This window comes from Chiloscyllium punctatum, chromosome 44 (genome assembly GCF_047496795.1).
Source record: "Chiloscyllium punctatum isolate Juve2018m chromosome 44, sChiPun1.3, whole genome shotgun sequence".
Taxonomy (NCBI): Eukaryota; Metazoa; Chordata; class Chondrichthyes; order Orectolobiformes; family Hemiscylliidae; genus Chiloscyllium; species Chiloscyllium punctatum.
In genome coordinates, this window is record NC_092782.1 from 38,295,593 (window position 1) to 38,308,443 (window position 12,851).

The following is a 12,851-nucleotide window of genomic DNA, read 5'->3' on the forward strand; positions in this document are numbered from 1 at the left end:
GGGCATTTAAATGGTCATTGGACAGACATATGGATAATAATGGAATGGTGTAGGTTAGATGGGCATCAGATTATTTTCACAGGTCAGCACAACAGTGAGGGCCGAAGGGCCTGTATTGCGCTGTAACGTTCTATGTTCTATGCTGTAACATCTTGGAGGCCAGAGGCTGGAATGAGACTCTTGGCAAGGTGGCGGCGACCTGGCCTGGCCATGGAACCAGAGACTCCTGGTTACAGTAGGATCAGAGGAGGACTCCTAGTGTTGGCGAGGCTATAGGAAGGATGTTGTGGAACTTGGAAGAATTCAGAAAGAAATTACAAGATTGTTGCCAGGATTGGAGGGTTGGAGCTATAGGGAGAGGCTGAATAGACTGGGACTATATTCCCTAGAGCCTCAGAGGCTGAGAGGTGACATTTTTGAGGTTTATAAAATCTTGAGGGGCATGGACAGGGTAAATAGGTCTTTTCCCTGGGTTGGGAGAATCCAAAAGGAGAGGGCATAGGTTTAAGAAGAGAGGGAAAAGATTTGAAAGGGACCTAAGGGGCAACCTTTTAATGCAGAGGATGGTACATGTCTGGAACGAGCTGCCAGAGGAAGTTGTGGAAATTGGGATAATTACAACATTTAAAGGCATCTGGATGGGTATATGAATAGGAAGGGTTTAAAGGGATTATGGGCTAATTGCTGGCAAAGGGGAGTAGATTTATCTAGGGTATCTGGTCAGCATGGATGAGTTGGACAAAGGTTCTGCTTCCATGCTGTACATCCACAGCGGGTCACCTGGTGTCATCAAGGCAGCAATAGAGCCAGGAACCCCTGATTATGAGGCTTGTGGATTCAGGATAGGATCTGGCTTCGGTGGTAGTGACAGCAAGTTGGCCACAGTGGTGAAGAAATGGCATGTAAAGAGTGATGACTCCTACATTGGTGAGTCTGTGGTGATGCGGTGGAGGAGGGATGGAGGCACAGGTGTCATTTGTGAGCCAGCTCAGGGCCCATGGTGGAGATGGTGTAACGAAGATAGACTCGTTCAGTGATATCTTTCTATTCTTAAACTATTCAAAATGGTGACCAATTGTGGAGACAGTTGGAGCTTTTCACTGCATTTTGTTGTATTATTCACTGTAAAATGCAAGTGACAATAAATCATTCAATTCAATTTCAGATTGTTAAGAGCAAAATATGCATGAATGAAAATGGGCTGTGTGGAAAATATGATTCTATGCTTTTATAGATAAATGAAATGTTGAGCACATTTCAACTCTCATCCTATTTAAATTGTAGAATTCATTTTCTACTATCTATGCCGATCCATCTTTCTTCATTCAAGACAGACAATCAGCTTTCTGACATGTCCTAATATCAATGCCTTAAATACCTTTGGCTTTGTGGTAGGTCGTTGTTCAAAATAGCAACTTTCTTCACTATTGAAAGGATGGATGTGCATGTATTCATCAAGACAGCTATCACTGGACAGTCAACTCCATTCTCTGCCTCTCCCTCGAGGTCTGTGTTCCCCTTTTCTTGCAAGGAGAGGAAACGGAGAATTTTGAATTGGGAAGGATTATGTGAAGCAAGTTAATGTGCATACACATGTAGGGAGGAGTTACCTGGAGTGAAAGAAATTAGTAGAGATGCTTGGGGTATTGTTCAGAATGATGCAGTGTAGGACAATGCTCTTATGGGTTTGATGAACCTCTTAGGGTACTGTTTCCAAGTTCAAGGGGCTGAACTCCTGCTGCTCATTTTCTCAGTCACTTACATTGATATCAGCATGGAGAGACTGACTAGCTTGTCCTCCTGTCTGCAAGAGACAGCACTTCCTTTCAGTTTCACACATATCATATAGAGTCAGAGACAGGGATAAAGGGTGGAGCCTTCCAATGTCTCCTTTCCATTCCTTTGGTTGTTGACTCCTCAAGAAACAATGTAGCATTCAGCCATTCTCAGCCTTGCCTGAATCCCTAATGTAGAAATGCTTCCTTTAACAGGGTGCTGGTCATCATCACGCATTCAGCTAAAAAGCTAAGGGAATGCCTGCTTCTCCACTAAACAGGTTTACAACCCACTCTTCATGGTTATAAACATACTTTTTTCAATAAAATTTCATCAACACCATTTGGCTTGGAAGACACAATCGAAAACTTAGAACATAGAACATAGACATAGAACAATACAGCACAGAACAGGCCCTTCGGCCCACGATGTTGTGCCGAACTTCTATCCTAGATTAAGCACCCATCCATGTACCTATCCAAATGCCGCTTAAAGGTCGCCAATGAATCTGACTCTACCACTCCCTCGGGCAGCGCATTCCATGCCCCCACCACTCTCTGGGTAAAGAACCCACCCCTGACATCTCCCCTATACCTTCCACCCTTCACCTTAAATTTATGTCCCCTTGTAACACTCTGTTGTACCCGGGGAAAACGTTTCTGACTGTCTACTCTATCTATTCCGCTGATCATCTTATAAACCTCTATCAAGTCACCCCTCATCCTTCGCCGTTCCAACGAGAAAAGGCCGAGAACTCTCAACCTATCCTCGTACGACCTACTCTCCATTCCAGGCAACATCCTGGTAAATCTTCTCTGCACCCTCTCCAAAGCTTCCACATCTTTCCTAAAGTGAGGCGACCAGAACTGCACACAGTACTCCAAATGTGGCCTAACCAAAGTCCTGTACAGCTGCAACATCACCTCACGACTCTTGAATTCAATCCCTCTGCTAATGAACGATAATACTCCATAGGCCTTCTTACAAACTCTATCCACCTGAGTGGCAACCTTCAAAGATCTATGTACATAGACCCCAAGATCCCTCTGTTCCTCCACCTGACCAAGAACCCTACCATTAACCCTGTATTCCGCATTCTTATTTGTTCTTCCAAAATGGACAACCTCACACTTGGCAGGGTTGAACTCCATCTGCCACTCCTCAGCCCAGCTCTGCATCCTATCTAAGTCCCTCTGCAGCCAACAACAGCCCTCCTCACTGTCCACAACTCCACCTATCTTTGTATCATCTGCAAATTTACTGACCCACCCTTCGACTCCCTCCTCTAAGTCATTAATAAAAATTACAAACAGCAGAGGACCCGATTTATTAATACCCGATTGTTATCTATGATAATTGGGAGGTTATCATTGGCAGGAAGACTGCAGGATTTGAGATAAAGGCCAATCACCACTTACTCTGCATTTCGGGAACGACAATAAATGTTGCCTTGCCAATAATCATATCCTGAAAACAAATTTTAAAAATTGCAGCTTACCTGGTCTGCGAGTTTTCTTTTTAAACTTTTAACCTCATTTTCTAATTCATTCCTCCTTTCCAAAAATGCTCCACCAATTGGAAAAGATTCTACCTATAGTTACAAAAGATGAGTAAGCCATATGATCAGAATGAGGGAGACTTTGCTGGAGTGAGACATAGTGAATAACTGAGAATTTGGGTCAAAATGGGAATTTAGGGCAGAGAGGGAAAGAGGTGATTAATTAAGGTTTACTCCAAAATAAAAGTCTTCATAGTGAGAAGTGAGTGGGAGAGGAAATAAGACGTGGATTGAGAGGCAACCTGTACTGAGACCAATGGTGATGTAACATCACAAGTACAGGGAAAGTGACTGATTGGTGACACAAACAGAAATTGCTGAAAAACCTCAGCAGGTCTGGCAGTATCTGTGGAGGGAAAGCAGTGTTAATGTTCTGGGTCCAGTGAACCTGCTTCAGAACTGATTGGCGAATTGGTTTCATCAGTATTGCTAATCTTTAAAGTAAAAGTTGGGTATGTAGTTCGTGTTTAGGTCTCTTGACATTTTTTTCTCTCTTTCTGAATAAGAAAGTACAGACAAGTAAGTCTATACTTGTACTAAATAGTTTTAGGAGTTACAGGATAGCAGGTCAAAGGGTCAAGTGGAGTAGACATCCTGTGCTATGTGTGTAGTTACGAACATATCACGTGGCCCAGGAGAACACATCTGCAAGAACTGTCACCAGCTACACAAGCCTGAGCTCCAGGTTTTGCAACTTAAGCCTGGAGTCACTGTTGTGTATCTGCAAAACAGATTTTCAGTATACTTTTGATAAAGTACCCCACAGGAGGCTGGTTAGAAAGATTAAAATACATGGGATTGGAGCTAATGTACTGGCATGGATTAATGATTGGCTAGAAAACAGAAAACAATAGGAACAAAAATTCATTCTCACATTGGTGTTCTGTTGGTAGTGGGGTACTGCAAGTACCAGTTCTTGGGCCTCAGCTTTTTACAATACATATCAATGGTTCGGAGGTGGGCATCAAAGATAATATTTTTAAATTTGCTGATTGTAAGTGCCTGTATTATGAGGAAGATGTAAAGCGGCTTCAGAAAGCTTGGGACAGGCTTAGTGAATGGGCAGAAACGTTGTAGATGGAATACAATAGGGAAAAATGTGAGGTTAGCCACTTTGATAGGAAAAACATGTGTGAAGAGTATTTCTTAAATGGTAAGAGGTTAAAAAGTGTTGATGTACAAAGGGCCCGAGGTGTCCTTGTCGATAAATCACTGACAGCTAACTAGCAGGTTCAGGAAGCTATGAGGAGTGCGAATGGAATGGTAACCTTTATTGCAAAGTATTTAAGGACAGTAAGTTAACATAGTCTTACTTCAATTCTATAGGAGATTGGTTAGTTCATAGCTAGAGTACTGTGTGCAGTTTGATATTCTTAACTCAGGAAAGGTAGTATTGCTATAGTGGAATGCAATGAGGATTAGCCAAACTTGTTCCCAGGATGGCAGGACTGTCTATGAAGAGACATGGTGCAAACTGGGCCTGCATTGTCTAGAATTTCAAAGAATGAGAGGTAATCACATTAAGACTTATAAAATACATAAAGGGATAGACATGGCAAATGCAAGAAAGATGTTTCCCCACATTGGGAAGCCTAGAACCAGAGGTCACATTTAAATACAAGGGGGAATGCCACTTCAATCTAAGATGACAAGATTCTTTTTTTACCCAGAGAATTGTGAACCTTTGGAGTTCTCTAACACAGAGGACTGTGGAAGCTCAGAATTTGATAATGTTTCAGGCACAGATTGACAGATTTCTGATTTCCAGTGACGAACAGGGAAATGGAGCTAGGTGGGTAAAAAGCACTTAAGTGTTTGATCAGCCATGGTTATACTGAATGATGGGACAGGTTAAACGAGCTGAATGGCCTGCTCCTGTTGCTATGTTCCTAAAAATTGAAAAAGAATTAATGTGAGCCCTTTACTATCTTAAAGGTACACCCACATCTTCAAAACAAAATATAGTCAGTCATAAGTTGCATGAAATCTGTGACTCAAAGACAATGGTTTGTACTGTGATGGTGAACCCTGTGTTCAGTATCAAAAGTGCTACTCTGGCATGACAGGATGAATTAAATTCTTTTACTTTGAAGGTAGTTGCAGATTGCGGTTAACTAAATGAAACATACCTGTGCTTTAATTTTTTCATAGCTAAATTCAGCATATGCCAGTGCATCCACTGATGACTTCAGCTGTTTTTCCTTTTTCTTTGTCTTTCGGAGTTCTCGATCCTTCTCTCTTTGTTTCACCACCACTGTATCAGACAGTATTTTCTTTTCAGTTTGGATATAACGTAGATGCAAATCCAGGGAAGCTCTGTTAACATTGAGTAAACGAGTTGCTGAATATATTTGTTGATGTTGTGATCAAACTCCAATAAGAAGAATTAATCTTCCAAAGAAGTATATTCTTTAACAAGGTATAAGTTTAAAGGATTAAGTCTTAGACTCAAATGCAAGTATAAGAGCTGGATTGCCAACTTTGTGGCAGAATCAGAAAATTTCCTGACTCAGTGCACCTGTTTGAATAGAAGTGCCTGCAGAGACAAGAGTTTCCTTGTGAAAGGTTGGGGAAGGTGGGAATTGTGAGTGTGGAACCAAGTTGCTTAAAATGCCATCCAATGTACTGGGACTTTGTGCTCGTTGTAATAAAAAACAGTAAGGCTCTTTACTTCCCACATCATGTACACTCCTCATGCCCAATCCACCCAGCTTCCCATGGTGCTCATATTATACAACCAAAATATACCTCTTCACACAGACCCCTTTCCCCTTGAACTTTTATCATATCTTTTTGTCTCTACAGAGGGTTTAGTGGGTGATTGTGTATGGTAATGCCACAGCCAGGCATGGAGAGTTTGAGGGGCTATATGGGTGAATAAAGAGACCTCGCTTAACATTATGGGGAGGCAATAGCCTAGCGGTATCATTGCTAGACTGTTAGTTAAGAAATTCAGTTAATGTTCTGGGGACCAGGGTTCAAATGCCGACACAGCAAATGGTGGAATTTGAATTCAATAAAAATTTGGAATTAAGAGTCTATTGATGACCATTGTCAATTGTCAGGAAAAACCTATCTGGTTCAGTAATGTCCTTTAGGGAAACTGGTCTGGCATACATGTGACTCCAGACCCAGTGTGGTTGACTCTTATTGCCCTCTAGGCAAGGAATAGGGCAATAAATACTTGCCCAGCCAGCAATGCCCACATCACATGTGTGAATTAAAAAGGTAGAGATGTGGATAAGACCTTTCAAACTTGCTTTTCAAAAAGTTTCCTCATCCAAAATATTGTCTCTGGGGCATCATGAACCATGACTCCTTTAACCAGGCTCAACTCCAAGTTGTTGAGGACCAGGACATGGGTATCCTTGCTTTAGAGCTGGTCAGGTCGGGAGTGTGGAGTCGAGATCATGACCTAAACCAGTCTGCACTGTTAAATAGCACTGGTGAAAATTGTGGGTGCTAAGAATGAGGTTGAGAATCCTGGAATCTGATGCCTGCTGCTATTTTCAATGCTTCATGGACTCTCCCTGACTCCATGAAAATCCATCTCTAAATGCTTAGAAATTCCAGTTCAAACTTTAAAATATAATGGTCATGTGATTGGATTTTAAATTCCAAACTTCTGATTGTTATTTCAAAAAAATTTCTATTATGTGAAAAATATGTGCAAAAATTCAATGCATTGATCCTGTAAAATCTCACCTGCAGCTTTTATGTAAATAGTGAAAGAATGATGAAACAAATACTTGAATCAAAAAGCCTTAATGACAATGGCTATTGCAGATCAGATTTCAGTTCTTCCAAATCATAACTTTTCAGTACATGCTTGCATCTCCTGTCTTATGGAACTATACTTGATTAGTTATGAAGTGACATCTCAATAATGTAAAAAGCATGTTATACTCAGGTTAAGAATGAAACATGAATAGTGAAATATAATTTTCTGGGCAACAATCAGGATACTCCAGGCATCAACAATATGGAGTAAGTTTGATTTACCAGGTGGGAATTTTCCAACTACTTTTGTTATTCATATATTCTAGGATAATCTCAGCATTGGTTCAGTTCCATATTGTGCAGTGCTCTTTGTAAGGGTGCCATGTGAAAAACAATTGAAATGGACACACGTATTGTTTACAGGCTAACAGATTAACAAATACAGGCATAAGCATCAACTCTGCCCACCTTCAGTTGCAGACACAACTTTCTTTAGAGAAGCTTCTTACTGTTTTCTTTGAAGTTCCATGCATGAATGAAGCAGATCATATGTCTGATATCATTGGGTGTACAAGCCAAGTAAGTGACAGATTCAAGTTTGGAAGCCCCCACCCCCTCAATATCCCTGGCCATGTTTGTGACAAGCAGAAACTCCTTCCATACAAAGGTCAAAGGAAATGTCTGTTCTTAAGTGACAAATTAAAACAATGAGCATCTTTATATTATAGAAAGATTGCTTCAGCGATGTTCGATAAAGTGGGAGAAACGTGAATCATGAATAAAAGGAATGGCAAAAGAATGAGATTTTAAGACTTAAAAAAACGTTGAGGAGTTTCCCCCAACTGCAACATAGAGTAATAGAGAGTCAAACAGATGTACAGCACAGCAACACACTCTTTCGTCCAACTTGTCCATGCCAACCAGATACCCTAACCTAATCTAGTCCCAATTGCCAGAACATGGCCCATATTCCTCTAAACCCTTCCTATTCATATATCCATCCAGATACCTTTTAACTGTTGTGACTGTATCAGTCTCCATCGCTTCTTCTGGCAGCTCTTACCACACACACACCACCCTCTGTGAGAAAACGTTGCCCCCTTAGCTCCCTTTTAAACTTTTCCCCTTTCACCCTAAACCTATGGCCTCTAGTTCTGGACTTCCCCACCCCAGGGAAAAGACCTTGCCTATTTACCCTATCTATAACCCCTCAAGATTTTATAAATCTCTATAAGGCCACCCCTCAACCTCTGACGCTCCAGGGAAAATAGCCCCAATCTATTCAGCCTCTCATATTGCTCAAGTCCTCCAACCATGGCAACATCCTTGTACATCTTTCTGAACCCTTTCAAGTTTCACAACATCTTTCTGATAGGAGGGAGACTAGAACTGGACACCCATTCTAAAGGTAGCCTGACGAATGTCCTGTACAGCTGCAACATGACCTCCTATACATGGCAACCCCCGTATCCGCAAAATTGTTTTCCATGGTTTCAGTTATATGCGGTTTACTGCGGGCCAATCATATTCTAGGGAACCTTCCGGAACCAGGGACTAGGAGGCTGCTGGGTAGGTGAATTTCCCTTTGAAATGAATGGGTTTGCTTCTATCCATGTTTTCGGGTTTCGACAGTAGGTTGTGGAACATATCCCCCGTGGGTACAGGGGGACTACTGTATTCAATGCTCTGAAAAATAAAGGAAAGCATACCAAATGCCTTCTTCACTATCCTATCTACCTGCAGATCCAAAGTGTTTCCCAGAAAAAAATAGGTGAGACCCGTCCTCTGAGTGATATTGAACTTCTTTTGCAAATACAATGTCATTATTATGATAGGTTGGAAAATATTTAGTGTTCATTACAAACCTTTGTCCCATTAACGTAGATTCATTTTCTTTGCCCAACTCAACAGTCTTAACTAACTGGTTGTGTTCTTGCTCTTTGCTGTCCAGTAAAGCCCTTTTTTCATCCAACTCCTTCATTACCTCCAATTTCTCATCTTCGACCATTCTGCATTTATTTTCTATTTGTTGTACTGAACCAAGAAGTTCGTTGTATTGTGCATCTATTTCAGCTTTTGCCTTCTCCAGATTGCTGAGTTTGGAAAAGATCAAACATTTTAACAAACAGAAACTGCAACATTTTGACATTTTCACCATAAATGCAAAGAATAATGTTAAATTTTTGTATCTTAATAAATTACCAGATAATACATAAATATTTTGATATGGTACTTTGCAAGCTTTCATTCACGAACAACGTAAGAGGTGGAAGAGGAGGATAATGAAAAGGTTTATTGTGTCAAATAAAATGAACTACACAAAAGCACTTGCCATTGCCACTGATTTTAATTTGAGAGGATCTAAATAAGTATGACCAATTTTGCTTACTTCTTGACTGTACTGAATTGGAGTAACAGTAGAAAGAGCAATCAGAGTCTTTGTCAACTTCCAGTGGGAGGAAACTGTGCCTTGGCTTTCCCTGGTAATGCATGGTGCTGAATTAGAAGGTCGGTCATGATCTCATTGAATGGAGGAGCTGACTTGCGAGATGAATGTCTAGATTTGAATGGTGCTGGAAAAGCACAGCAGGTCAGGCAGCATCTGAGGAGCAGGAAAATTGGCGTTTCAGGTAAAAGCCATCAGGAAGGCCTTTTGCCCGAAATGTCAATTTTCCTGCTCCTCATATGCTGCCTGACCTGCTGTGCTTTTCCAGCACCACTCTAATCTTGACCTCTGATTTCCAGTGTCTGCAGTCCTCACTTTTGCCTTGAGAGATGAATGGCTTACTCCTGCTCCTATTTCTTATGTCCTGTGAATTATGCTGAACATTGTGAAATCATCAGCAAACATTCCCACTTCTGATCTTATGATGAAGCAAAAATTTTTGTGAAGCAGCTGAATGATTAGAAATAGGACACTGGCCTGGGGAACTCCCGGAATCATGCCTTAGAATTGAGACGATTGGCTTCAAACAACTATAACTTTTGAGTCAGGCACAATTCCAACCTGTGCAGTTTTTCCTCTGATTCCCATTGACTCCAGTTTTGCTAGGGTTCCTCAATAATGCACTCAGTCAAGTGCTGTCTTGATGTCAAGAGCGGTCACTCTCACCTTTGGAATTCAGTTTATTTTAACTATAATTGAACTAAGGCTGTAATGAGGTCAGGAACAGGTAGTGAGTAGGTTATCCTGAAGGGAACCACTTGTTATGATAAATTAGAATACTATGTTGCTGCAATTTTTGTCTACATTTTGTAACTAAACATCTGGAGTTAAAATTGCAAATCATTTCCTTTGCGCAGATGAGATGTTTCAAAATGTTATCAATATATACTGACTGCAACATTAAAAGATTTCCTGGAAACTTTCAAATCAGTTTCCTGAGAATGAGCAAAGTTCAGAGAAATGCCTGTAGTCAAAGAAATATAATTACATCATAGAACATAGAACTGTACAGCACAGGAACGGACTACCCAGCCCACAATGTTGTGCCAAAATGTCGCCACATTAAACTAATCCTTACTGCCTGCCCTTGGTCTATATCCCTCCACATCCTTTGCTACCTTCATGCTGTGTTGTTTATTATCACTTAAATGTAAATTGTAACTATTAGCTCACAATGTATTAAACCTACTTTCTTTTGCGATTCAACTTCTGTATATCTTTGGCCAGTTGAACAGGAACAGTGTGCAATTGGACCAGATCAAGCTATGGATAGGAAAATAAACAGAGGTTGTTACTTATTATAAAATACTTTATATGTGATTTAAACTTTGAAAATCATTTGTTTCCCCTTATTGAGTGCTTGTTTGATATTAAGCTGTTTATTATTTTTAAATTCACCTGTGGGACTTGGGCATTGCTGGATGGCCAGTATTTATTACTTGTCCCTAGCCCTTGAACTGAATGGTTTGCTAGGCCATTTCAGAGGGAAATTGAGAGTCAACCACATTGCTGTGTGTCTGGGGGTACATGTAGGCCACACCAGGTGAGGACAGCAGATTTCCTTCCCTGGACATTAGTGAGCCAGAAGGGATCTTTCTGACAATCAACAATAGTTCTGTGGTCATTAGTAGATTCTTAATTCCAGATTTTTTAAAAATTGTGTTCAAATTCTACCATCTGCCATGTCAGGATTTGAACTCAGGTGCTCAGAACACTAGCTGAATTTCTAGATTAATAGTCTAGAGATAATACCACTAGGCGAAAGTGAGCACTGCAGATGCTGGAGATCAGAGTCTAGATTAGAGTGGTGCTGGAAAAGCACAGCAGTTCAGGCAGCATCCAAAGACCAGGAAAATCGATGTTTCAGGCAAAAGCTCTTCACCAGGTTGGATAGGTCAGAGAGGAGGGTGGAGTGGATAAGTAGGAAGGAAGATTGGTAGGCAGGACGGGTCATGAGGAGGTGCTCAGCTGGCAGGTTGGAACTTCCACCTTGGAACATTTCAACCCCAGGGCATCAATGTGGACTTCACCTGTTTCCTAATTTCCCCTCCCCCCACCTTACCTGAGTTCCAACCTGCCAGCTGAGCACATTCTCATGATCCGTTCTACCTGCCAATCCTCCTTCCCACCTATCCGACCTATCATCTTCATCCCCACCTCCATCCACCTATTGTACTCTTGGCTACCTTCTCCCCAGTCCCATCCCCCTCCCATTGTCTCTCCATCCCAGAGGGTCCCTGCCTCATTCCTGAAGGAATTTTTTCCGAAACATCGATTTTCCTGCTCCTCGGATGCTACCTGACCTGCTATGCTTTACCAGTACAATCTAGGCCCATAATACGACTTGGCCATCACCTCTTTGACTGTGCAACTATTTTGCAGAAGCAAGCTTCATGAGAGCTTCTTAAACTTAAAACTATTTGCTAACTTTGCCTGTGTTCGAAGGATATTTTGTTACATGTAACAAATTAACATATCGGAAATGCTGACTATTAGCCCAGAGGTTTGATGTGGTGGTATTTATATACAAAAATACACATGTAAAAGACAAATGATTGTAATGATTCTGAAGTGCAACACAGCTGATCCAATAGTACTATATAAGCTGGGTTGTTTTCCTAAGAGTAGAGAAGACTGAGAGAGTATCTGATTGAGATATACAAAGTTTTAAAGGGCATAGAGAGGGTAGATAAAGAAAAAAGAACAAAGAAAATTTACAGCCCAGGAACAGGCCCTTCGGCCCTCCAAGCCTCAGCCAATCCAAAAGTACTGTCTAAACCTGTCGGTAAATTCCTAAGCATTTGTATCCCTCTGCTCCCCACCTACTCATGCATTTGTCCAGAAGCATCTTAAATGAATCTACTGTGCCTGCCTCTACCACCTCTGCTGGCAATGCATTCCAAACGCCCACCACTCTGTGTGAAGTACTTGCCGCATGTATCCCCCTTAAACTTTCTACCTTTCACCTTGAAAGCATGACCTCTTGTTATTGAATCCTTCATCCTGGGAAAAAGCTTGTCTCTATCCACCCTGTCTATACCCATCATGATTTTGTAAACCTCAATCGGGTCCCCCCTCAATCTCCTTTTTTCTAGTGAAAATAAATCTAACCTACTCAACCTCTCTTCATAGCTAGCACCTTCCATACCAAGCAACATCCTCATAAATCTTCTCTGCATCCCCTCCAAAGTGGACATCCTTTTGGTAATGTGGCGACCCAGAACTGTACACAGTATTCTAAATGCAGCCGAACCAATGTCTTGTACAATTTTAACATGACTTGCCAGCTCTTATACTCAATATCCCGTCCAATGAAGGCAAGCATACTAAATGCCTTCTTGACCACTCTAT

At 41.2% G+C, this 12,851-nt stretch overlaps 1 protein-coding gene across 1 annotated transcript in view; it reads right to left on the reverse strand.

Moving 5' to 3' along the window:
* ccdc146 (coiled-coil domain containing 146) overlaps positions 1–12,851 on the reverse strand; it is a 154,581-nt gene that overhangs the window by 51,626 nt on the left and 90,104 nt on the right. The window contains exons 8-11 of the mRNA XM_072562660.1: positions 10,690–10,763; positions 8,920–9,147; positions 5,464–5,650; positions 3,275–3,367 (exon numbers count right to left, since the gene is read on the reverse strand). Of these exons, the coding sequence (XP_072418761.1) occupies positions 3,275–3,367; positions 5,464–5,650; positions 8,920–9,147; positions 10,690–10,763 (582 nt within the window). The remainder of the gene's footprint in view (positions 1–3,274; positions 3,368–5,463; positions 5,651–8,919; positions 9,148–10,689; positions 10,764–12,851) is intronic.